The sequence below is a fragment of the Malania oleifera genome, chromosome 1 (assembly GCF_029873635.1).
Source record: "Malania oleifera isolate guangnan ecotype guangnan chromosome 1, ASM2987363v1, whole genome shotgun sequence".
In the NCBI taxonomy this organism is placed as follows: domain Eukaryota; kingdom Viridiplantae; phylum Streptophyta; class Magnoliopsida; order Santalales; family Ximeniaceae; genus Malania; species Malania oleifera.
In genome coordinates this window covers 155,491,324-155,517,141 of record NC_080417.1, presented here as the reverse complement: position 1 = coordinate 155,517,141, position 25,818 = coordinate 155,491,324, and the positions used below count along the sequence as shown (strand labels likewise).

Below are 25,818 nucleotides of genomic sequence, written 5' to 3'. Positions count from 1 at the left end.
AGTGACATCTGCTTTTTTCCTTTTGGGAGTAAACCTACAGCACTTTACCTTAGCCAAAAGGCCGAAAAAAGTATCTAAAGTTATCGCATGAATAATTAATTTTTATAGCAAATCAAGGCTTAATTTGGTGGATTGATTTTGCAGTATTGTTTGTTTGGCTCACTTGTCAAAGGAGAATAGTTGAAAAGAAAAATTAATTTTGAGCGTTTATCAAAAAATTATGAAGTGATTAGAATGCTTGAAATGATTAAAATATACATATTATTTTAGGAGGCAAAAGCAATTTATGAATAGTTTTGTAATATTTTAAATATTTATAGATAATCAAACAAATTTGCAATATACAATTTTTGAAAGCTTCTAAAAAAGTAAAAAACTATGTTTTTTTTTTTTTTTTTCCAAATGCCAAAAGGTCTGATTATCGAGCATAGTAAACAAAAGTTAATTTAAAAAGGGAGTGGGGGAGATAACAATGCTTTAATTCACACTGAAAAAGAGAAAAGTAATGTGTTCGATGGCGTAAAATTAGGATTCAGAAGCTAAATGTGTCGTTTAATCGCGACACTCCACTCCGAAACGAGAGATGGAGCACTTGGTAAAAATATAATGGTTTCACTTAATTTGAAGAACTAAATTGTTATTATTCTCATGGCTAGCTTTTCTTTAGAAATCACAGGAAGTTTGATATAACAAAGTCTAACATGAAAATTTTTAAAAATCTTGTTTACCAGTGAGCTTGAAGTGTTAAAAAGATGCAAATTCTTTTTTTTTAAAAAATATTCTTACATTTAATGCATTAATTTTGCCGTAAATGCAATAATTCTCGACCCCGTTATTCTCAACAGGCTAAATAAAAGAATATTTTTTTAAATAGTAACAAACAATTTTTAATGCTTCTTTCATATTTCGATTAATGAGAAAATCTCAATTTGAAAATCTCAATATTGAAGCCAAGGGCTAGTTTTGTGGCAAACCCTAACCTAAGCAAAACATAGTTTGCAGCTTCATCTCCTCCATCCAAGGCGAGCTTGTTTAATCTAGGCTGGACTATACTTTTAACAAAGTACTACTCTTGGCCTGCATTTGGTGCTGCTCTTGGCCTGCCTTCCATACAACTAAACTGCAAAACAAGACTGGTTAGAACAAATACAGGACAATATGATAATTCTATGTAGCCCTGTTTACATATTTTTCAGTCTAATCCTACTAAATCTCCAAATCAAATGCGACCCAATGTGTAGTAAGACAAGTATGACCTTAAAAATCACTATCGGAAAGTGCCCCAAAACATCGCTCAAATTGCAACCATGATTCACAAAATACTACAAGCGATCCCTAAGATCATAAAGTAGGATAGAAAAATGGAAACTAGAAACTGCAGCTGTACTTAAAAACATGGATTTGAATCTTGAATTTGAATTTAAGTGAATTTAGACAAATTTGAATACAATTTTATATTACATCTTCTCTTAATTTAAATCCAAATTCAAAACCTCTCCAAACATAGAGTAAATGACAATCAGTTTTGAACAAAAACCTCTAGACAAACAGTAAGGTGTTACATCAGATAAGAACGTGCAGGGGCAATTATATTTGAGAAAAGCTGTACTACAATTACTCAAACGTGTGTAATTTATGATCAAGTACGTTTTTTCCACTTGATATGAACCAAACCTCATTTTTCTAGCACAAGCTCGTGGCCAAAATTGTTTTTAATATACAAATTAATATATATTTGCTACAGAAACTAGTGAACAATGATACAGCATGGCACTGCAAAGCGATGAGCTATGAGCTCCTTAAGTAAATCCATTTGGTCTCTCCGTGCTCTTCGCAGACCTCTTCTGTAAATCAGCATCATAATGTGCAAAAGCAGCATCAAGAGCCTGCACCAACATTCCCATTGTTCATGAAATCAATACCAAGAAACTAGAGACATCAACTCAGATTGTTTTATAATTCAATAGCACATGGAAAATAACAGTTTCTGATTCCTCGAATATTAAAGAGATATCGGGGCTGACCTGAAGCATTGGTTGGACAAGAAGAGAAACTTGATGCCGGAAATCTGACTGCACTGATTCCTTTACCTCCTGGGAATCCATATCGAAATAAGAAATGCTCAAATTAAATAAAATATGAATCATGGGTCCCCAAAAGCCTTTTAAGGAAAAAAAAATACAGCATAAAACACAAATGCTTTTGCTGCTTCGCATGAAAAAAGGGCAACATGCTTTACTCCTATATTCATTGGTTCATTCCCCCATGTATATGCATCAAAAGAAAAACTAGTTTCAAGTTGAGAAAAATGAGATTAATTTTCTAATACTCCCTAATCAATGCTATTGTTACATCTGGCATTCTGAATGAATTCTAAGAAATGACAAGGAATAGTAAGCTCCAAAAAACTATACTAACTTTTTCTTCTTATGTATCTTTCCTATGAGAAAATTCAATAGAATAAGGTCCCCTTCTAGCACAATATGTCCAAGCAAAGAAACTAGTAGAGTTGGTTTGACAAAATATATGATTCATTTATGTTTCTGACAGTCTTTACTGTTGACTCACAAAACACAAGGAAAATAGGGACTGTTTAATCATGGGAAATTGTTTTCATCTTTCATTTACAATTTTTAAAAAAGAAGAAAAGAACGCCATTTTTTAAAAACTTGAAAAATAAGGTGGCAATTTTGTAAAGTCAGAAAAACTGGAAATGAAAAATGAAAACTAATTTCCACATCTAAACACACATAAATTTGGTACGTTTTTTAACCAACTAATTGTTGCAAAGCAAAAACAACATTGATGTGCCCTAACGTGTATCCGCAATTCTGATGCTAGAAGCTTGTCACTTGGTTAAAGGAATGTACCATATTTATGTTTGTTTAGCTGATTTTACAGATCCAAGATTGATGGACTATGATTTTTCAGTGGAATACCCAAGAACTCAGGGTTGCAGAAAAGTGTTTTCCCTCAATTGAGACCACACATGAATCTAAAACTAATGGCAGTCAATTTTATAGAACCGTATTACAAATCGAAAATCAATGTGTCATGTTTAATTTTACTAACACTGTGGACGGCCGCAACATCATGGTTGCCATCACCCCTAGCAGACTACTTTTCTTTTCTTTTCTTTTTTTGGGGGTTGAGGGAGGAGGGACCCCGCCCGCGCGTCGGGGTGGGGGGGGTGGGGAGAGAGAGAAGCTTCAATTTATGAATTCACAGATCTGGAAAAAGAAAAACTGGTGACAGAGAGGGGTGAGCAAATGGTCGGTTCGGCTAAATTCGGGTAATTAACCGAATTAACTAAAAAATTTGGTTAAATAATACCATTAACTGAACCGACCCCGACCGAATTGCCCATTCGGGTAATTCGGTTAACCGATTTTAACCGAAATTATTTAAAATTAATTGCTAGAAACAAAAAACAATTATAAATTTTTTTTTAATGGAAGAATATCTATTTTTTTTATATTGCTAATAAAGAAACTCAAAGATAAAGAAAGTTGGCTAAATATTAGAGATAGAAATACCATATGTTTCTACTATTATTGAGAATGGAAGAGCAAATTCACAGAAAAGATCATTGAATATAGCTATAGGACACAGGTTCGATTCAGATACTTATATTACTAAAGAAGAAGAAGAAAAAGAGGAGGAGAGGAAGAGTTACCGGGTTTGCACGGCGAGCTAGTGGCCGCCGAGCTGAGACAGAGAAGAGAGGCTAAGACGTTGAGTTGCTGAGGGCCGAGTGGAGTGGCTGAGACGCTAAGGGCCGAGAGGCTGGACTCTGGAGAGTCGAGCTGCCGAAGACTCGAAGAGGTGATTCACCGACTCCGAGAGGTGGTCCAATGACTGCGATGGAGAGCTGCGGGTGGCGGGGCTGCGGCGCAGATCGGCAGAGCGTAGAGAAACATAAACCCTAGCCCTAACTCTAATCCCCAATCCCCAAATCCCAAATCCCTTTTCTCCCACTCAGTGTCTCAGTGAAGTGAGACCCTTTCGCGGCTCCTCCCTTCTTCCCCCCAGGCCCCAAGCGCCAAGCCTGAGTCCCCCAACTGCCCGACATAAATTATATTTAAAATGTAATTAAGTAGTAATTCGGTTAATCGGTTAACCGATATATTTGTTACCATTAACCGAACCCAAACCGATTAACCAGACTTCTATAGAATTTTAACCGAACCGACCGAATCGGGTCTTTTACCCGAACCGAACCGGCCAATTTCAGCCAGTTATTTCAATTAATTCGGTTTTCACCGAATTATGCTCACCCCTAGTGACAGATCACAGTTAGTTCATGATTTACATGGAAATTTCCGTCCATTTTCCAGAGAAATGACATTTGATTTTACAAATCTAAAAGTAGATGGAATTATTGGGATTGATAAAATCCATGATCCAATGCAAGGAGAGAGAGAAAGCGAAAGAGCAAGGAGGAGATGTTATTGCAAAAAGAGAGTTGCTGTGTTAGAGACAAAACCAAAAATTACAAATTGAATACAATTAGAACTACTAAATAACCTAACACTAATAATAATACAAAAACTAAAATGCCCCTACTTAAATATATAGAATATTATATACTATCTAACATCCCCTCTTAAACTCACGATGGTGCACCAAGAAGCATCGAGAGTTTGCTGAGTAGAAACTAGAAATGACGAATAGTGTGGGACTCTGTGAAGAAGTCAACCAACTGCATGGTAGAGGAAATGAATGGGAGAGAGATGGTACCAAGGCAAAGATGATGATGTGTGAGATGATAATCAATTTCAATATGCTTAGTACGTTCATGAAAGACAGAGTTATGAACAATCTGAATAACACAAGTATTGTCACAATACATAGGAGTGAGTTCAGCAATTAAGACACCCATGCCATCAAGTAACTAACGCAACCAAACTATTTCAGCAATAGTTGAAGTCATGGCACGATACTCAGCCTCAGTAGAAGAACAAAAAACTACAGATTACTTTAGCTTTTCCAAGAAATGAGTGAATCACCAAGAAAAATATAGAAACCAGTTGTGGATTGCGGTCTGTAGAATCTCCAGCCCAATCAGCATCAAAAAAGGCACGAAATTCTAAAGTAGATGTAGAAGGAAGTAATATACTCTGATACGATGTCCCTTTGATATAACGTAAGATATAGAGAACAGCAGCCCAATGGATCGTAGTGGGAGAGGAGACAAACTAACTCACAATATGAACCGCATATGTAATATCAGGTCGAGTGATGGAGAGTTAAACCAAACTGCCAACAAAAGTACGGTATAGAGTTGTATCCACCAATGGAACCCCATCAGAAGAGGTATAATGAACATTGAGTTCAAGAGGAGTTTCTATAGTTCAAGTATCAGTAAGACGGGTTTTTTGAATGACATTTGCTGCATATTTAGACTGAGAGAAGAGATAACCTTTAGGAGAATAGGCTACCTCAATGCAAAGAAAGTATCTGAAGGGTCCCAAATCTTTCATTTCAAAATGGTGGTGCAGCTGTGATTTCAACTTTGCAATCCCAATTGTATCATCTTTCGTTAAAATCTTATCATCTACATAAAGAAGGAGAATAATACCCACAACAGATGTAGAACAAGTAAACAAGGCAAAGTTATGATCACTTTAGCGGAAGCCACAAGAACAAAGCACTTCAAAGAACTTCTCAAACCAAGCCCTGTGAGCTTGTTTAATACTATACAAAGCTTTTCTCAGTCTACAGACGTCCCCTGGATGATGAGGAAGACCAAGAGGTGGAGATATAAACTTCTTATTTGAGATCCCCGTTTAGGAAGGCATTCTTTACATCTAACTGTGAGAGGTTCAACTAACTAATAGAAGCTACTGCAATCAACGTACATACAGATGTCATCTTAATAACTAGTGCAAATGTCTCCTCATAATCAAAACCAACTTTTTGAGTAAACCCTTTTGCAACCAAACGGGCCTTATATCTTTCAACAGAACCATCAGACTTAGTTTTGATCTTGTAGACCCAGCGACATCCCACTACCGTTTTACCAGGAGGAAGAGGTGTACCAACTCCCATGTGCCGGTCTTATAGCAGCAAGTTCTTCATTCATAGCCTATTGCCAAAGAGGGTCAAGAGCCGCCTCCTTATAGGAAGCAAGCTCACAATGGGAATGAAGAGAAACTAAAAAGGTAGGAAAACTAAGAGAATAACAAGAATTAGATGCAAAAACATATGAATTAAGATGAGAAGGAGGTTTATGAAGTCACGTTGGTTAATGAGAAGATGCAAGGTCCACATAATTGGAAGATTGTTGGCTTTTTGAGTCTGATCCCTATTTTGATGCTAACAAACCACTAGTATCTTATTTGTGCATTTAGTGTGCGAACAGGTTTTCATTTCAGCACGAATATAAGATACTGAAAAATGGAAGCCAGCAGGGACATAAAGCCCACACGCACCTAGCGAATTCCATAGAAAATAAAGAGCAAAAGAAGAAGACATTTTGATTCTACTTGTATTGCATTTAAGTTTTTATTATTTGGTTTGTAATAATGCGTGCATCTTGCATGATATGGATTGAATGCTCAGATTGACCGTAGACAGACCTTAAGGCACCCAACACAATAAAAGAAAATTTTTTTTCTTAAACAACTAAAATCATTCAAAGAAAGGTTTTCATCATTTAGGGTTTTAATGCTCAAAAGGTCATAGATTGACTTTAGGTAACCATAAACACTTCATGGAAAATCCCCTATAACTTAAAAGTTATACCATTTAAGGGGTGAATTCTAATAAAAAATTAGGACCTAAATTGAGCTTTGAAAGGGCTTCGAACGACCGAACATAGGGCGTTAAAAATGCCTCGGTCGACCGAATTGGTAAAAAGTCAATACTTTGACTTGGCTCGGGCGACCGACCCAAATTTGAACTAATCTTCCACAGTCGACCGAACCTTTATGCTAACACTATTTACCGGCCCCGGCCGCCCGAACTTATAGTTCAAAATCACCCCAAGCAACCGAATAGTGAGGACCAGCAAACCGAACAAAGAACCGGGCACCCGAACCAACGAAGGTTGGGAAATCATCTTGGCTTCAGCCAAGCGGACTCACCCACAGGCACCCGAACCCAATACAGGCTTTGTGTCTGTCCAGGCGACCGAACCTCTCGGGTTGCGGGATTTTTAAATGCTAAAATGGGTTTAAAAATTAATTAAACTTTTCTAATAATGCCCAGCGTATCCCCAACGCTAAAAAATTTCCCAGACTTCATAAATACCCCTTCATTGCTCCAGATTAGCAACTTTGATTATTTTCAAAAACCTCTCAAATAATTTTCTTAATCAAAGTTCCTCCACTTATATTTTTTTGCAAAATCATTTTTGGGGTAAATGTTTATACTCTCCAAACTCTCTTTGATTCTTTCCTTGAAACATTTTTTAAGAGAGTTTTTGTTTGGACATTTATTTTGATGTGTTTATTGCAAAAACAACTTTTGAGCATAAATCCTAATTTCTCCACATATTTCTTATTGCTAATCTTTGTTGAAAAATACTTATTTTATTTTGATCTTTGAAGCGTTCTCAACATCAAAGATCACACGTCTTTGTTTTTGCAAAAATATTATTAAGACCAAAAACCTTAGGTTCTCTGGTTCGTCTTTGAAAAATATTTTTGGGAGAGTATTTTATTGGGGTTCAAATTTTTGATGCATTTTATCATATATATCTTTCGTCAAAGATTGGAATATTTGTTTTACACCCTTTCTCTATTGAGCATAACTCATATCATATTAGAGTGTATGTATTTGAACTTTTAATGTTGTACATCTCTGCTTGTATTTAAAAGCATTTTTATATGTACAAAAATGTTATTATTAGATCGGTTGGGTTCATCCCGTAAATTGAACCAGGGAATCTCAGCCCCGTAAGTGAGACCGGTTGGGTTCAACCCGGGAAATTAAACTGGGGAGTCTCTGCCCCGTAAGGGAGACAAGTTGAACTCGGCCTTGTAATTAAGCTGGAGTTTTCCTCGCCCCATAAGGAGAGGATGTAAAAGGCTTCGGTTCCGTCCATTTAAAGTGAGCAGAAATAGTATAATCCTTGGGGGGTATGCCCAAGACAAGGACATAAGCTGGTTTGGCCGAACCTCGATAACAAATCTTGTGTCGCTCTTTCTTTATCTCATTTATATTTCTGCACTTAAACTTTTGCATGTGTATGCTTTCATTTATAGTTATAATTATTTGCATGCACACCTCTATTTCAAATGAGATATGTTCTACGTGCATGTCTGCATTTATCGCTTTATTAATTTACATATACGTTTATATTATGAATGAGATATGAACTGTGGTGAATCGGTGTAAATGTTTAAATTAGCCGAAATATTTTTAAAACCCAATTCACTCCCCCCCCCCCTTCTTGGGATCACACCAAAGTCAACAAAGATGAAGAGGAGTCCACCAAGGAGGATGGGGAATTTGTACCTACAGAAGAAAATGAAGGACAATTAGAAGAGATGGAAGCAACTAGGGAAGATTTTGAATCAGTATCACTAGTAAATGGATCAATATTTACAAGGTCAAACTCATTTAAGATGCTAGAACTTGTTGGAATAGAGAAGGAAGGAATGTGTTCAAGAAAGGTGACGTGACGAGAAACATAAAGTTTTTGTGTTTCTAAATCATAACAACGATATCCTTTTTGTCCATCACCATAACCAAGAAACAGGCACATGGAGGACGATGCAGACAACTTCGAACGCTCAATATGATGACGAATACTCCAAATGAAAATTCTCTAGAGCCTTGCCGTACAATTTCTCATAAGGAGAGACTCCCAAAGTAAGAGCAGTAAGAATTCTGTTAATCAAATATGTGGTAGTAAGAACTGCTTCTCCCCAGAAAACTTTGGAAACATTACCAGAAAGGAGAAGGGATCGACTTGTCTCAATGATGTGCCTATGTTTTCTTTCAACCACATCATTTTGCTCAGGAGTGTCTGTGCATGATGATTGATGTATGGTGCCATCAGAGGTAAGTAGGGTGGAAAACTCTGTAGAATTATATCCCCCACCCCCCAAAAAAAAAATCGCACCTGAAACACTTAATGATAGCTGAATGTTGAGTTTGAACCAAAAAACGAAGCATTTTATATATGCTAATGAAATCATAATGTTTTTTTCATAAGATATATATAAGAAAAACGAGTATAATCATCAATGAAAGAAACATAATATCGGGACCCTCCCTTTGAGGAAGTATGAGTAGGTCCCCAAACATCAGAATGAATTAGATCAAAGGGTGCAAGAGACATTGATGTACTTTTATTAAAGGGCAAAGCAAAGAATTGTGCAAGCTTACAACCACTACAATCAAAAATGTCATAAGAAGATAAATTTCCTAATATTCTTGTGGAAGCCAAAAATCTTAATCGAGAACTAGAAACATGTCTAAAGCGTGAATGCCACAAATAAAAATTAGAAGAATTTGAACTCCAACAAAATGAAGACAAATCAATACTAGAACCAGCAAATTCTTTAACCCGAAGCTCTTCTAACACATACAATCCCCCCTTCTTACGGCTTGTCCCAATTAGCTTCTTGGAATATGGATCCTGCACAAAACATGAGGTTGGAGTAAAGTAAACAAAGTATCCAAAATCACATAGTTGACTAATAAAAATCAAATTCAATGAAAATTGAGGAATACAATAAAAATCAGAAAGACACAAACAAAATGAAATGATGGAACCAATAACTACCAACGGCATTGGGGTACCATTGGCAGCCAAAACAAATGAAGGTATCAAGGTAGAAGATATTGATGTAAATATAGAGATATCATTTGACATATGATGAGTAGCACCTGAATCAAATATCCAAGTGGACAAAGATATACCTGTAGTGGATGAGGAGGACAAACCTATGGAAGGAGAAACATATAAGGCATTAGGCTTTGATGTAGAAAGAAGCTTCTGCAACTGCTCTGCAATAGTAGATAATGTAAGCACAATGGGAGACAACTCTTCTAATGATGTAGTGGCTGCAGTGTGATAATGCCTATGCTTCGAAGCCTATTGTTGTCCCTTACAAAATAATAATTGACATTGAGCTTTCCAATGACCCTTCTGCTTGCAAAAATTACACTCATCAATGCCAACTTTCTGACGTCGATTTTGACCATTGGATGATCGCTTAGATGAGACAGCCAAAATAGTTTGAGTAAGAATTGGGAGAAGACCTTTACCCACATGTGACTTAAGACGCACTTCCTCTACTATTAGACTAACAACTGAAGTCAATAGAGGGAAGAGGGCTCTGATGAAGGATAGAACCACGAAGTGCCTTAAATTCATCTCGAAGTGCCATAAAAAACTAAACAATTCGTTGTTTCTCTTTATAAGTGCATCAAACTAAGATCTACAGGTTCAATTAGTGTCAATTCATCCCAAAAACTAGTCATAAGAGTGTAAAATTGCTTAATACTTTGATCTCCTTGTCTTGTTGCTCTAATATCCATCTCCAACTAATATCGTTTAGCAAAATTGAATTGCGTGTATAATTTTTCTAAATAATCCCAAACTTACTTAGCTGTAGAAAATTTAGCTAGCTACATACCAATGGACTGATCAACAGAATTATTAATCCAAGTAATAATTTTGGAATTATTTACCTCCCAAAATGCTAACAATTCCACATAATTCTCTTTCTGGCTATCAGAGGGCATAGACACATTACAAGTAACATATCCCCACAAGTTTTTTTCAATCAAAAAATTCTTCATAACATATGCTCAATATGAATAATTATTTCCATTTAATTTAGCACTAATGGCTTGGAGAGAATCATCTCTGTCACCAACCATCTTCAACTGCAAAGAAATAAGAAATATTATCTATGTAAATATTCACACAAATCAGAGCATCAAAACCTTCACCTACACACCAAACACTCCAAATCCTTAAGACCACTCCTCAATCGTACTTTGTTCACCACAAAAATGCCCAATTTTCAAGATAAAAGAACAAAGCTAGTAATCTTGCCAAAAAACAAGAAACGAAATTTCAACGGCCCCGTCTAATAAGCAGTCTTCTTCTTCGCCAAGCGATAATAATGGGTGCTAGAGTCTGTTGCCTCGGTGTATGCGGACTAACAAGGCTCCCTTTCCCGCTGGAAAGCCCTTTCCTCTGCGCTCCTCAATGCTCCTTCTGTCGGCATTGGTGGCGACAACAACTCTTCGCGAGGTCTTTTGTGGCGTCGGCGTCAACGACAAAAAACGGTGACGGCAACACAGTATCTCAAATCCCCAGAAAAAATGTAACTTTCCGCTGGCAAGTACAAATTTCGCCACTTGGCGATGGTGACACAACATGTCGATGTTGACACTGATGAGATTGAGCTTATGAAGAGGATGAGGATCCCTGTTGGCGTGAGAGCTGTGACGAAGCAGCAGCCACGGCAGTATATGAATAGAAGAGGGGGGATTCCAGAGAAATCAAACTAGAGATATCAAAAAGGAGTTGCAGAGATGCAGTATTCGAACGCCCAGTGCAAGGAGAGTGCAAAGGCAATTCTAATCACACAGCTCTGATACCATGATAAAATCCATGATCCAATGCAAGGAGAGAGAGAGAGAGAGAGAGAGGAGGAGATGCTATTGCAAAAAGAGAGTTGTTGTGTGAGACATAAAACCAAAAATTACAAATTGAATACAATTAGAACTACTTAATAACCTAACCCTAATAATAATACAAAGACTAAAATGCCCCTACTTAAATATATAGAATATTATATATTAGCTAACAGGGATATGTTTCTGGAGATGAATATGCCGGCATGGTGGCACCCGTGTTTGCAGAAGTGTTTTCCCTCAATTCAAGATGCACAAGAATCTAAAATGTATGGCAGTCAATTTTATAGATTGATTTTACAAATCTAAAATCAAGAGGTCATGTTTGATTCTCTCAACACTAAGGATGGCAATGGCCAAGAGGTCACTAGCACTCATAGATACATGAGAGAGAGAGAGAGAGAGAGCTTCGATTTACAGTCAGTTCATAGATTTGAAAAAGAAAATGCTGGCTGCCATGAGCACTGGTGATCACAGTTAAGCTCTGGGGATCATGGTTGCCCATGGCACCTATTCATCCTGAAGCCCATGTTGCATACTTGCATGGGTCTGAGAGGAGAACAGTAGAAATAATTTGGATGTCAAATGTAAATTTAAAATAATATGAGATTCTGGAGGTTATTTGGATCTTTGCATAGAGTAGACCAAAGAGGAATCACGATTCCTATAGGTGAAAGGTGGAATCACGGTTCTCTTAAATGGAGGAATTAGTACTCCACTCAGTATGAGATTCCACCTCATTTTCAAAAACCAAATCAGGGCCTGATTCCATTCTGGTCCTGAATATGAAAGGAAATACCACACTTTCTTCAGCATTTTAGAGCAAGTGAAAAATACAATCACCACAACTATTCTTGAAACATCGTTACTAAAGAAGCTAAAAGTAGCAGTCCACCACCTTCTACCCCCAAAAAAAACTAGTAATAAAGAGGAAAAGGAAATTAGGGAGCCAAGAATAACTGCAACTTTTCTTTTTACAAAACAGATTATCTATTTGTTTGCAGCAGAATAACAGTAATCGTTGCAGAGAAAAAACAAGAGGCAGAAGCCGCAGAACAGAAACAAAAGGTAGAAAATAAACTTTTACAGAACATTACCTGTAGTTTTGGGTAGATTTGTGACATGGCATCCTTCAATCTACTTGCCTATAAATTAATCACCAAATGAGCAGAAAGAATCTAGATCTACTGAATACAAAACATGACAAGAATACTAATATTTCATCTCAGAGTAACATTGTCAACTTCTTACAAAACTGAAACTACAACTGCCCAACCACCTAACTTTTTTTTAGGTAAAAACGATTCAGAAAGATTGTAACACTCTTTCACTGTTTGCATGTTTAATCTGCTCTTCACCAAGTGACATTTATAATGCAAATACCTTTGTAACACTCTTTCACTGTTTGCATGTTTAATCTGCTCTTCACCAAGTGACATTTATAATGCAAATACCTTACCTCAAACATCGGAAGTGGAATCAATTGATAAGCATAGATCCAAGATGTGTTTACACACAATATCCAAGACTTTCGATGCCTCATCCAATAACAGTTTTCTTAGTGGTTGAATAATGAAATATCAATCTCATTTATGACATAGATTTTGCCAAAATAAATGAAATTGGTCATGGAAGGGTCAAACTTTGGTAAAATTCACACAATTTCAAATTTTAACTTCAAATATCCCTAAAGCCATAACTAGGAAAATTCATAACCTTCAGCTTGCTATAGTGTCATTTTATTTGGGTATGTCATTTTAATGCAGTATCATATGCATTAAAAATTTTATCAGATACAAATAACTACATTATTTACCTTATTATAAAGATATGCAGTTGTAATTGGGTAGGATGACCAGAAATGCCTCAGCAATTCCTGAATGGACGTCCAATGCTGAAAGGGAAGGAAAGTGGTTCTTATAAAAAATGGAATATTAAGGCAAGGCGACAATAAATCCCAGAAAATTGTGTAATCACAAAGTAACTAAGTCATATAAGCGAAAACAGGTGTTAACTCACATGTAGCAATTCCTCTTTAGTTGTGTTTGGCAATCTATCCAGAACACTCTCCCCAGGATTCTTCCCTAGATGATACTTGGTGCTTGAAATATTTTGCGTCAATCCATTTAGAACCTATATCATAATATTTGGCCATTATGAACTCTTGTAGCAGCAACAATAAGCATGGATTCATGTTCTTGTCTTGTCAAACTAATCTAATATCTACCAATGAAGAATTGATTACCTTAAAAGCAACTTCAGGTTTAACAATGGGATCGGTTAACCCTATAGATTTGACCTCAGAAATGGAATTCCTTAAAGAACCATATGCATCCTGGCTGCTCAAGCTGCATTTCATTTGTTTTTTTCCAGCTAAAGTATCCCCCAAAGTTTTCAGTGCATTAACTTGTTGAGAATCGAAGTAGTCTCGAGGATCCTGATTCAGCACATAACACGTAAATAACTAGAAGATGATGAAACTAACAAAGTCTCATGAGAAGAATGTCATACCTTGATAAACAGCGGCGCAAATGGAAGTTCACGAGGTGCTTGAAGATCATCGATTTTGGCCATTCGATAAGTCTTTTCCTGCCGCTCCTGGCTATTGCTCCCATCAGATGCTTCATTAGCTAACTCAACTGCAAGGTAACCAAACATTTTATTGCATACTCTCTTTAAATTTTGGTGGAGAAAGGCAACCGATGAAGAATCCCAACAGATCAAAAATAAAAAACATAAGATCTGCTAACCCTGCTTTGACCTTGCCAATGCCTCTGCTACAGTCCTCGTGTCTCTCAACTCAACATCTACATTCAGGTTCAAAATATAAAAACTTACACAAAAAGTCAGAAGAGAATAAAAAGCTTAATTCATACATCAGCAACAACTCAAAGGATCAACTGATAAACTACCACCCTGAAATATATGACCTGTCAAAGACCCTTTTTTCCTTTAGATAGACTGATAGACTTTTCAAAACTCAAAATTTGCTGAAGAATAGGAGCTTCTCAAATAAATCTAGCAGCTTATGAACATGGATTACAGAAAAATATGGAAATGTAAAGAACTTACCTAAAGCTCTTCCTTCAAGTACAACTGCTGAGTGCCGGTTAAGGTCTTGAGAAAGAGTTCTTTTGTATTGATCATACTCGGACTCGATAATTTCCTTGCTAATTATACCATGATCCTATATGTTGAGATGACATAAACAAGTGAGATGTGTGGAATTCATGGAAAGGTGTCAGCTCAAAATTTTATTTTAACACAATTTCAGTTGAGTAGAGAAGTAATCAAAGAGAAATTATGGATCCACAAAAAATGAACATGAACGCAAAATCTTTATAAAAAAAATTCGACATTTTAATTTAGAATATTGTCAGAAAATAAAATTTTAATGTGGAGGAATTAAAATAGATAAAAAACGTCACACTAATTCAACTTTATTAAGCTATTTCTACATAGCACCCCCTCAAATAGATGCATTATCAAGGAAAAAAGCAAAACACCATTTTCTCCATGCACCCTCTTCAAAATTCTGACAATCTCATGCTAATAGAAGCTAAGGGGTTGGTGGGGTAAACATAATCTATGTTGAAACCATCATCAGGGACCTTGCAGTGTCATCAAATGAAACAATTTGAATTTTGAAACAAGTACACATTCATAGACTCCTACTGATATTTGTCGTGCATTTTTTTTCCTTTCAATTTTGACATTACATCTTTAAACTCATCAGAACAGCTCCCTAATTATGCTAAAATATTTTCATAAATAAGGTGTTTTGGAAACTAAGTTATATTTGGGGTGAAAACCAGAAAACCACCTGGCCTAATGTAGAGCATATTATAATTTTTTAATCACAGAAGAGTCTACCAAATTCAAATCTACTAAAAATATAGATCTTATAAATATGTAATTCACATTATTTAATGTACCGGAAGATGCATGTAATCGTCCCCTTGATCTGCTTCTATGTCTAAGGTTGGATCAACCCGTCTAATCTGCAACCAAGAAATACCATATTAAGCAGGCAAATAGAATTATAGTTACTAAGATAATGGGATTCCAGCATCCAAAAGTACCTTCCGTCGGGCTTCACTTGCCAATATATCATCACGTTTCAAGAAAACCGCAAGTTCCTCATCTTCAGCAGCCTCTGCAGCGGCAGCAACAGGGTTTTTTGTACTATGGAGATATTCTGCTCTAAAATATTTTTCCCAAAAATCCTTTTCTGTCATCTAGAACCTCCAAAAAAACAAGCAGATAATAACACAGGTTCGGTAAAGTTCAGCAAGGTAAAAGTGTCATAAAACTATCTCAACTAAAAATTGTCATCAAATTAACTCCTTATATGCAAAGAGAGGGAAAGGATTGCAACATATATGATTGCTTCCATGCATATTTGAAGCAGGTGATTGGACATATTCACCCAAAGGAGCATGGCAGCAACCAAAACAGTGGCAACCATCACTGGCAAGCACCAAGTGAAGATGAATGATCTTTGACATGACAACTACCTTAAACAATGGAATAACAGCTTGAATGTTGTCTTTACCTTGTTAGGAACAAAATCCAAGAATGCCTGGTGAACTGCAGGTTTCTCAGAAAAAATCTGAAAGATGGACTGACCATTAATAATAGGATAGAGCAGGCATCAAAAAAGAATTGAACAACAAATAAGCAAGAATCTTTCAAAAGGTGAACCAAGATAACAAGAAATAATAAACTGAAACTGCCATTTTAGTTTGAAACTCAAAATGCAAGCCTGCAGAAATACATAGGAAGCAAGAAAACTCAGATGCTACTGATAAATATCACTGTTAAAAACTCGCACCACTGTACACCAGCTTCAGCTCCCAGGAAAATACAATACACATTTTAAAATAAGCCTATATCCAAATCATAGTTTCTCCAATATGTCTACAGGCATACATAATATATCCTCCTTGACTAATTGAAAACCCTCACAACAAATATCTAACATGAGTGAAATCAAAGCCAGAAAATTAAATCAAGTGCCTCACATTGTAAGACATTTTGTTATAGGAGCCTGAAGGAGTTTCAAGATTTATCAAATCAATTCTGTACATTAGCCAATTTTCAGATTCTATTTTCTTATTTATTTCAACATTTATTAATTTCAATAGAATTTATTAAAGTTAAGTTATTTTATGTATAGAAAATGACAGGTAATTTAGCCTTTTACTCAAACAGGAAGAAGATTCCTATGTAATTCCTATGTATCTTGGGCTTCATAAACAACCAGATGAAGTAATTCGCTTAGAAACTTGGAAAATTAATATTTTGCTCTTTAAGAAGTGGTTTGTCATATATATTGGTCATCTTGCACATGAACAAATCAAGCAGATAAAAATAATTTGTACAGATGTTTCAATCAGAATTATATTCAAACAGCTACAAAATAGGAAAAATCTACAAGGGAAAAGAAGAATAGTGTAAAATAAACAATACCTGATGAATAATCTCTGGTGTTAAATTAAACGTAACTCTGTTTGTCTGGAAATACAAGGAAAAACAAGATTTCAATATGAGAAGCATACAAGGAATTAGACACTGAATACCATAGAATGCATCCTACATATTATTGCCAGGAGCTTAAATTCCTACCCGAGAGAGAGAGAGAGAGAGAGAGAGAGAAAGGATTGATCATTCTTTATCTCACCCGGCCATCAGTCGATGGCTTCACGTCTGAGATCATGGCGCTTTTGAACCCCACCCGCTGTTTTGGTGTTCTGCTGGTGTCCCCATCCAGTAGCTTCTGTACTCACAAATGATTAAAAAAAAAACCACATTGGTATTACAAATTTCTTATTGAAAATTTTACTACGCATAAGAATAGATGCCCAGGTAGATACTGTTCTACTGGAGAAAACAAAGAAGTCTGGAACCTACTGTGGTCCTCAGTTTGATTAAAAGCAGTTTGAATTAGAGAGAGTGATACATAGAAGTCCTAATTATAAATGACCTTTCTTGTGGCCCAAAATTCTGCTTCTGTCAAGACACCACTGAGTACAAATTGCTTGTGAAGTTTCTGCAGTTCGCTGTGAACCAAAACAGTTAATGAAATCAACTACAAATAAATAGGATCATATGAAGAAACAGATGAAACAACAGATTCGACCTCAAACAATGAAAACAAATTTGGTTTTACCAATGTAGTAGTTGCATTGATGATCTCACACTATGTAAAATGACATTTATCCAATAATTAAGAGAGAACTAAAAATTGCAGTGCCTCAAGTAATGGGTTAATTTTCTCAAATCCTGAAAGTAAAACACTTGGTAATAAATCTTCAACACTGCAGTTTTAAAAGAGGATTCTCTTGTTATTATAGTATGCATAACTTGGCGTGCTTTTTGAAATCACACTAAAAGCATGGGGATCATAAGAACAATTAAGAAATAGCATAGAAGCATAATTTTTCCTTTTTGTCTTTTTATAAGTGAAATGGTGTAGGAAGGTTGATAAATGTCCCCCTAGGCATGACCATATTATGCCCCTCCCTGTTCAGAAACCTATGCCGAGGGATATAGACTGATTATCCCATAGGCAGACCATGGGGCCTTCCTTTGGGGTCACCATGGTGCCAGTTGCTCTCCGGCTGAGCATGGCTTGATCCAGCCCCATTGAGGGTAAGGTGCTAAACAGCTAGAGGCTTAAGATTAGAAGTCAATACCTCTCATCCTTCATACAGCATGAAAGTAAGCCTCTACTGCTAGTCCGCCACCATTTCTTCCCCAACGGCCAGCTTGGAACCCGTGTGGTGATGGTGGGGTTCCAGAGGAGAGCATGCTTGTAAATTTTTAAGGCAGGGGACTCCCACCATAACTTTTTAATAAGATAGGAAAAAATAAATTTACTTATCCACTCGTAGTAGCTTAATCCGACGTTCCATTTCTGCAGTGCTAAGTTGCTCATCTTGGAGTGCAAAAGCAGGTTTTTCCGAAACTGCATTGTTGGCGTCTCCCAGCAATGCAAGCACTCTGGCTGTTAAAAAAACAACATATGCCTTATCTTGAGAATAAATAACTTGAACGAGTGAAGTTTGTAAAAACACTAATAAAATTGTGCAATCAAATTAAAATTTATAGGATGAGATTTCCATATTTCAAGCAGCAAATAACTGGCAGGAGAGTTAAAAAAAACCCAATAATAACATCTCTGTTAAACTCCATTATCAAGAAAGGGATGCCAGCAAAAGAAAACTACACACATTCCCCAGATTACTTCTCGCATAATGAGGATTTTCAAAAGCTAATGCTATGGAAAATATTTAAATGTATGTGAAAAAAGCAGCAGAATAGTTAACAATTAATGCTTTGTCTCTTTCAGTGAAGCCAACTTGTTTCCTTCTACCTCATTCTCAGGCAGGAAAATGTGTGTAAATCCTTAATGTTAAATGCAAGGCTAGATATAGCCCATGAAACCAGAGAAAAGTGTAGTAGATCAAAACTCATCTCCTTTGTGACTCTTGCATGGATCTCACTTGTTTAAAATGTTTCCAAAAGTTAAATAGTCCATCTTTAGCAAATTATTGAAGAAAAGCTTGCAAGAACTTAGGCTCCCAATCAGCATGAAAATTGAAGTATTTTGTAAATAAATCCTATTTCCTTTCTGTTTGAAACCTTGGAGAGATGTAGTTATGGGCCCCTCGTAGAGATCTAGTGAAAAAGAAAAAGCAAAAAGATATTTTTGTTCTATAACAATAATAAAGCACAAGAGTAAACACTAAGCTTTTATATTTTTATCAATAAAGAAAAAAACAAATCGATCTTTTTAACTAGATGCAGAAAAAATTGTCTGCAGCAAATTTAAAGTGTGCATTCATATGAACTAGAGGACAGAAAAACTGAAAATTAAAATTTAGAACCAAATCAATGGCATGTCTGCATGCCTAACTCAAAGCTTAAAATTTTAAAAATTAACTACTATCCCTGCAATTGAGACGTACCCACAAATTCTCGGCAGACATCACGATCAGAAAAAGTTCGAAACTCAAAAATGTAATTTCCTCCCTGGAAGAACAAAAAATCGAGATTGGCACACTTCAGTCATTTTAAAGGAGACAAAATACATTGCGACTTCAATAAACCGCACATGAAGCAATGGGCAAGCAAGATATTGTCCAACATGCAGTATGCAAACACACACATGCACAATGACAAAGGAGATTCAGAAACATATTTCTCAGGCATCCCATCCCATTTGGTTGGACGCAGACCATACATAGACCCAACAAGGAAGGTCATGACATGGTAGCTAGTTGAAGCAAAACCTTGGTTTCAGGATCCTGGGTAAGATTAAGCAGTGCTTGTCTATGCGATCCCTCCTTGGTAAATTTGTGACCTGAGCATTCATTAGAAATAACATTAACAACTTCAGTGTGTGAAAATATGGGCATGAATAGCAAAGAGAAAAAAGGATACAAGAATAAGAAGCAATAGTTTAAAAATACATGCGATCTACACTTGATTGAGGGAGAAAAAAATAAAAAATGAAAATAACAAAAAAGAAACTTCTACATTCCGTTAGTTTTTTCAAACTTCAGCAAAAAATTTGAAAAGCTTTGAACTTAATTACCCATATTCATCAACATTATCTCCAATACTTATTAAAAGAAAATATCAGAATCACTAGGCTGACAATTTTAAGAACTAATCAACAGCCGAACAGTGTTCAACTCATAGTTACGCCCTTAATACATCTTCAAACATGTAAATTCTGGTCAGTCATTTTAACCTTCTAAATGCCAAAGTTTTAATATTGTACGGTAAGGAATGCCAGTTTGAAAAGAAGAACGATAACCCGGGAAAAGAAAAAAAGGTACCTTTAATTAATCTGAATTCTACATTGAGTTTTGAGGACGATGTCGGATCATTAGGCACGAACACAAATTTCTTCTCGGACTGTACAGAATACCAAAACTTCAATTTGCCGTTAAGAATCATCAAGATATCTAACAAACTAACTAGATTCGTTCCTATATTAACAAATTTTAACTTCAAACCACCCTGGGAAAAAAAATGACAACAATATCGGCTCAATAGTTTGTGCTTTTAAGTCTCATGAGGCATTTCGTGCATCAATTAGCAACTGCATTGCATGTTCGTAGCGTTTCATCAGAAGTTGGAGTAATTAAATTTTAGAAATGTTTTCATCAAAATTGAATAAAGTGATTAAAACCCCAAAATCAAGATAAATGTTCACCAGAACAATAACTAAAGGTTGAGAGTGATAGGGTTGAGGTTGAAAGAGCGTACCAATTTTAACACACCAGGAGTTCCAGGATCCTTGACGGAAATCTTGTAGTTGGCTCGCATAACAACCTGCTTAGTTGCCATCTTGGTCGTTGAACGAACTCAAAAACCCAAACTATGTACAATCAATTAAGAATTAAAATTTATTTGATTAAGACTCTCTTCTTACAGTGTCCACATTTTCGATGATCTAGGGCAATAAGAGGTGGTGATCTAGGGTTCCAGGGACAAAAAGGAGTGGAGATTGACGATGGGCGATTGAAGATCCTAGGGCTTTACCGAACGCAGTGAAGACGCAAAAGGTGGAGGCTTGCGGAGATGATGAGGACAGCGAGGGAGGGTTTTGGTTTGGGCTGGAATGGCTGTCTCGTCTATATCATCGTATCTCTTTCCCCTTCTCTGAGCGCCAACAATCACCAGGCAACTGCCATGGCTGCTCTTGTTGACAACAAAGGTGACAACAGGAGAAGCTTGTGTGTGGCGAATGAAATTACCTTAACAGCCTCGGAAGATGACTTGTGTGCTCTTTTTGATCAACCCATGTAAACTTTTTTTCTTTTTTTTTGAAATTTTTTCAAAAAATTAAAATAGATAGTGAAATTTATTTTTCACACACAAACAAATCTATTTTTCTTTATAGATGGAGAAAAAATAAATTATAAAAATATATTTATTTATATTATTTAATTTCAGCCGTTTGTGAAAAAATTAAAAATCATAATTTATGTTTTTTATTTATTTTAACCATCTATTATCAGAAATTTTAACGTGTAAAAATATTTTTTTGATTAAACCATTCATTTTATGCATACTTATAATTAAAATTAAATAGTTGTATGAGTTTAAATTTAATTAAAATAAAGTATACATAAATTTCAAAAAAAATAATAATAAAAGTCAATTAAAAAAAATTTCACTAAATTTCAATTACCGTACATAACAAAATTATTGTTGTGAAATTTAAAAATATAACAATTATGTAAAATAATTATAATCATTTTCTTTATTTTTATTGTTACCTTTTTAAATTTGTATTGCTTTGTAGTTTTATTATTTTAATCATATTTTTATGATTTAAAGATAAAAATGAGCATTTCTTAATTAAGTCTTTAATTTATTTTAATTTTACAAATATTAACCAATCAAGTTGTCTGTTTCTAGTTTATAGTTTTTATTTCTAGTTTTTTTTTTTTGTTTCTAGTTTTTATTCTTGTAATTTTTGAAACTAATACTAAATGGCCCTTAATTTTTCTTTTAACTATTTTAAAATAGCATTATCTTACTTATTAGTAATAGGATAAAAACGCTAATATTTTCATCAACTTTTATATTCCAAATGTGATGTGGTGTTATTTTGGAGCTTATATAAAACATTTATCAAACCCTCGACTTTGATTTTGCATATTAAACTCCGGTGATGTTTTGTATGAGATAAAAAATGCACCATCATCAAATTTGGGATAGTGGACCCGATATTAAAAATCCAAAGATAATTTTTGAGATGACAAAAATAAATTACCATTGAGAGTTAAAAAGGGTTTTTTTTTTGTTAATTAAATTATAATATCGGAGAATTCTTTGTCAAAAATTAGAAATTCAAGAAACATTGTGTTATATTCAAACAAGTTCCTCTATAAAAAATGCACCTTATTCTTTGTTAGTATATTTATAATGATGCTTTCTCAAGGTGACTTTAGTTTCATTGATTAAAATTTGAAAGTTTAATGTTGGGGGTCTCTCATTTTTTGATCCTATAAAACATGAAAAGAGATATGAGAAGAGATTTATTTTAATAATTTTTTTTTAACTCGACACTGCCATCCAGTGTTTCTTTGAAGAGAGATTGAGAGATTTTATCCAAATATTTTGTCTCAATAAATTGTGGAATAATGATTTTTTTATATTTTTAAGAATCACACAAAATGTGTCACAATAATAATTAAAATTAACTTACTATACTTTCAATAAATCATTTATAAAATTTTATCAATTTAAATTCATTAAAAAAATGCATCATTTTTAAAACTTCAAAAGAGAGTGACTTATTTTATTATTATGATTATAAAATTTTCAGAGCATATCTCTAGTTATAATATTTGTGTTAATATTGTCATAATTTATATGCATTGCATCATGTAGTATTGTTGGTTTAATTATATAGTTGTCAAACACATCTCAACAAAGTGGAGTTTTTTCAAAATTTAATTTTAATTTAATTAACAATATTAAATATAAGTTCGGGTGGAACTTTATTTCCACAATTGATACCTCCTAAAAAATGCTACCTGGTGTAGCGTTTTTATTTTAAAAACGCTATTTGGACCAGTGATTTTTGCATGGCCCATGCAAACTTCAATAATTGATATTTTTTTATATTAGGGATTTTTGAAAATTATAATTCCTATTATGCAAATCCATAATTGTCCATTTTTTAAAAATAAAAAATATCTTCATGTTACAATAATTTCTATTGATTCACAAGCAATAATTTGAAAGAAAAAATCATCAATTATAAATCAGAATTGGGAGTATTTAAACTGATTGCCTTTAATTTTAACTCATAAATATTTTTATCACTTTGAATAACAATGAGTGTGTTCTAAAGTTTGTGTAATAAAACTTTAAAAAGGAGTCATGTCTTGTTTATGAACTCGTTATTCAGAATCATTTTCTTAATTCCATTATATTTTTACGTATTGAATGTGCAGTTTTAGTTTATAGTGGATAAGATTAAATAAAGATTGTCATGAACTAATGTAGGATATAATCTAGTCAACAAACTTTGAACAAATAATTTTGCCAATTCAAACTACCAAAATATGGAAGAAAATAATTATAGAGAAGAGTCCACCAACATTTTAAAAAAAAATCAAATTGCATATACAAAAGGAAAAATGTAACAACCTAACAATCTTAAATCAATAAAAATAAACTAGTTATGGCAGTGGTAGACAAGAATTCATATAATCGACCCCACCTTCTAGGATTTAAGGCATGGTTGTTTTTTATTATTGACGGTGGTGGTGGTGTTTTAGACAAAAAGGCGAGCTTCCATGCTAGTTACTTATAAATAATCTTCAAAAATGAAAAGTTAATACTATTTACAATTTTTTTGTCATTTCAATCAAAAGTCAACAAGAATTAGTTATTTCAAAGTGTTCAATTAGTTATGATAAGAAGTGTTCATTTGAAAGATTGAAGGCAATCATATGTTCTTTGGTTCGTTGATTTCATCCAAGAAGTAAGAAGATGCCCTAACTGCACGAGGGTACAAGTCTTGTCAAGGCAAGAGAATGAAGGTTTTGATGCAAGGTCTAGGTACATAGATCCTTTTTATAACAATAACGTAAGAAGATAAACATTTGAGCAAAAGAAGTTTGAGTTCCCAACATTAAATAATTATGAGATGGTAGATTTAAAGTGTTGTGGCTCAACCCTAACACTGGGGTGGATAATCCAAGCAATGCCATTGAAGAGACGTCTGACTTAAACACGCTAAGCATAACGATGCACATTGGGGTAGTTCGGACTAGGATGATCATCAATGGACCGAGTAAAGTCAAGACTTCGAAGGCCAAGTCAAGTCCATCATAGCTGAGGTTTTGCGTAATATGTATTTCAACTTCTTTGAAAGTCCATAATGCTCACTGATTCATAAAAGGAAGCTTTGAAAAAGCAAAATGAAATTGTTGGATGATCAATTAGTCAATTGCCTTCTTCGTGAAAGAGACTCATAGGAAAAGTACCTTAAGTTTAGGTAATGCTACTAAGTCACCTCCTTTGTCTTTTGATCTAGGAAACTCATAGTACTTGGAATTTTTGTTCAATCCTCAAATGTTAGCATACATGCATTGCAACAAGTAGGCATTCATTTTTCAAACCAGAGCTCCAAATTTCATGAAAATTAACGAAATTATCTAATTTCAAAATCCGAGGCTAATGTGTCTTCATAGTTCAACTTGGGACTTCATACTTCAATGAGCATGGTTTTCTTATAAGATCTTTGAAAAGTGTTTTTTTTTTTTAAAAAAAAAAATTTGAAATTACATTTTCACTTTACACTTTGTTCATCCATTACATGAGGTCTAGTTCAAGAATAACAGTTAAGCTTAACCTCATATGCATTAACTAAATCATTTACATCAAGTCTGACATTTGCATTTGCATATAATTTTCGCTTGCATCTAGTTTAGTTTAAAATTAATGTTTCCATATATCATTTCATTTGCATTGTATTTCAAACATACATCATCATGAAAATCAAAACCAAGCATCATGTACCTACTTTGAAAGAACATTTAATTTCCATTAAAACCAACACGTTCATGACATCAAATTCAAATAAAAGACAAATGTATTCAATATCTCCTTCTCATCAAATTTAGTCTAGGAATATCACATCACTTCATCAAGGCTTAGAAGGAAACAAAAGAAAATATTATATATAATTTGCTTCTAGCATTTCACTTTTATGCTCAAAATTGACATTGCATTTACACTCTTACCAAACAACCATCATACTCCCTTTTACCCAAAAAAATTACAATAAATAATAGTAATAATAATAATAATAGTACAACAGAATAATTGAAAAAATATAAAAAAATTGGCAAAGTCTCCTCTTAAAATCGAGCATACCAACCCACGCTTCCACTTATTCAAAGAAAACCATTTTCATTGGCAATTGATCACACTATTTTCAAAACTTTCGTACACAGTTGTATAGATTCATACTATATTGACCTTGTGTAGAAAATTTGGTAAAGTCTCCTCTTAAAATCGAGTATACCCATCCATGTTTGCACTTGTTCAAAGAAAACAATTTTCATCGGCAATCAATGACAATATTTTCAAAACTTTCATACACAGTTGTATACATTCATACTACATCGAACTTCTATAAAAAATTCAGCAGTCTCCTCTTAAAATCGA

At 34.6% G+C, this 25,818-nt stretch overlaps 1 protein-coding gene across 5 annotated transcripts; it reads right to left on the bottom strand.

The window, feature by feature from the left end:
- Positions 1-1,562: 1,562 nt before the first annotated feature.
- On the bottom strand, positions 1,563-21,386 carry LOC131168067 (general transcription and DNA repair factor IIH subunit TFB1-1). Of its 5 annotated transcripts, XM_058127267.1 has the most exons (22): positions 21,056-21,356; positions 20,890-20,955; positions 20,457-20,535; positions 19,905-19,975; positions 19,581-19,644; positions 18,490-18,616; positions 17,594-17,669; positions 17,291-17,386; positions 17,080-17,124; positions 16,163-16,219; positions 15,690-15,845; positions 15,543-15,608; positions 14,680-14,794; positions 14,358-14,414; positions 14,119-14,246; positions 13,853-14,044; positions 13,627-13,740; positions 13,424-13,501; positions 12,705-12,752; positions 9,499-9,592; positions 2,025-2,093; positions 1,563-1,886 (listed from the first exon to the last, which is right to left on the bottom strand). In XM_058127267.1, the coding sequence occupies exons 2-22, from the start codon at positions 20,947-20,949 to the stop codon at positions 1,879-1,881; spliced, it is 1,800 nt and encodes a 599-aa protein (XP_057983250.1). In that variant the 5' UTR covers positions 20,950-20,955; positions 21,056-21,356; the 3' UTR covers positions 1,563-1,878. The 5 variants fall into 5 exon arrangements, 4 of the variants coding, with proteins under 4 accessions (XP_057983250.1, XP_057983234.1, XP_057983259.1 ...); XM_058127251.1 differs by having other exon boundaries at positions 20,890-21,386; XM_058127276.1 differs by having other exon boundaries at positions 9,559-9,592; positions 20,890-21,356.
- Between the last annotated feature and the right edge of the window lie 4,432 nt (positions 21,387-25,818).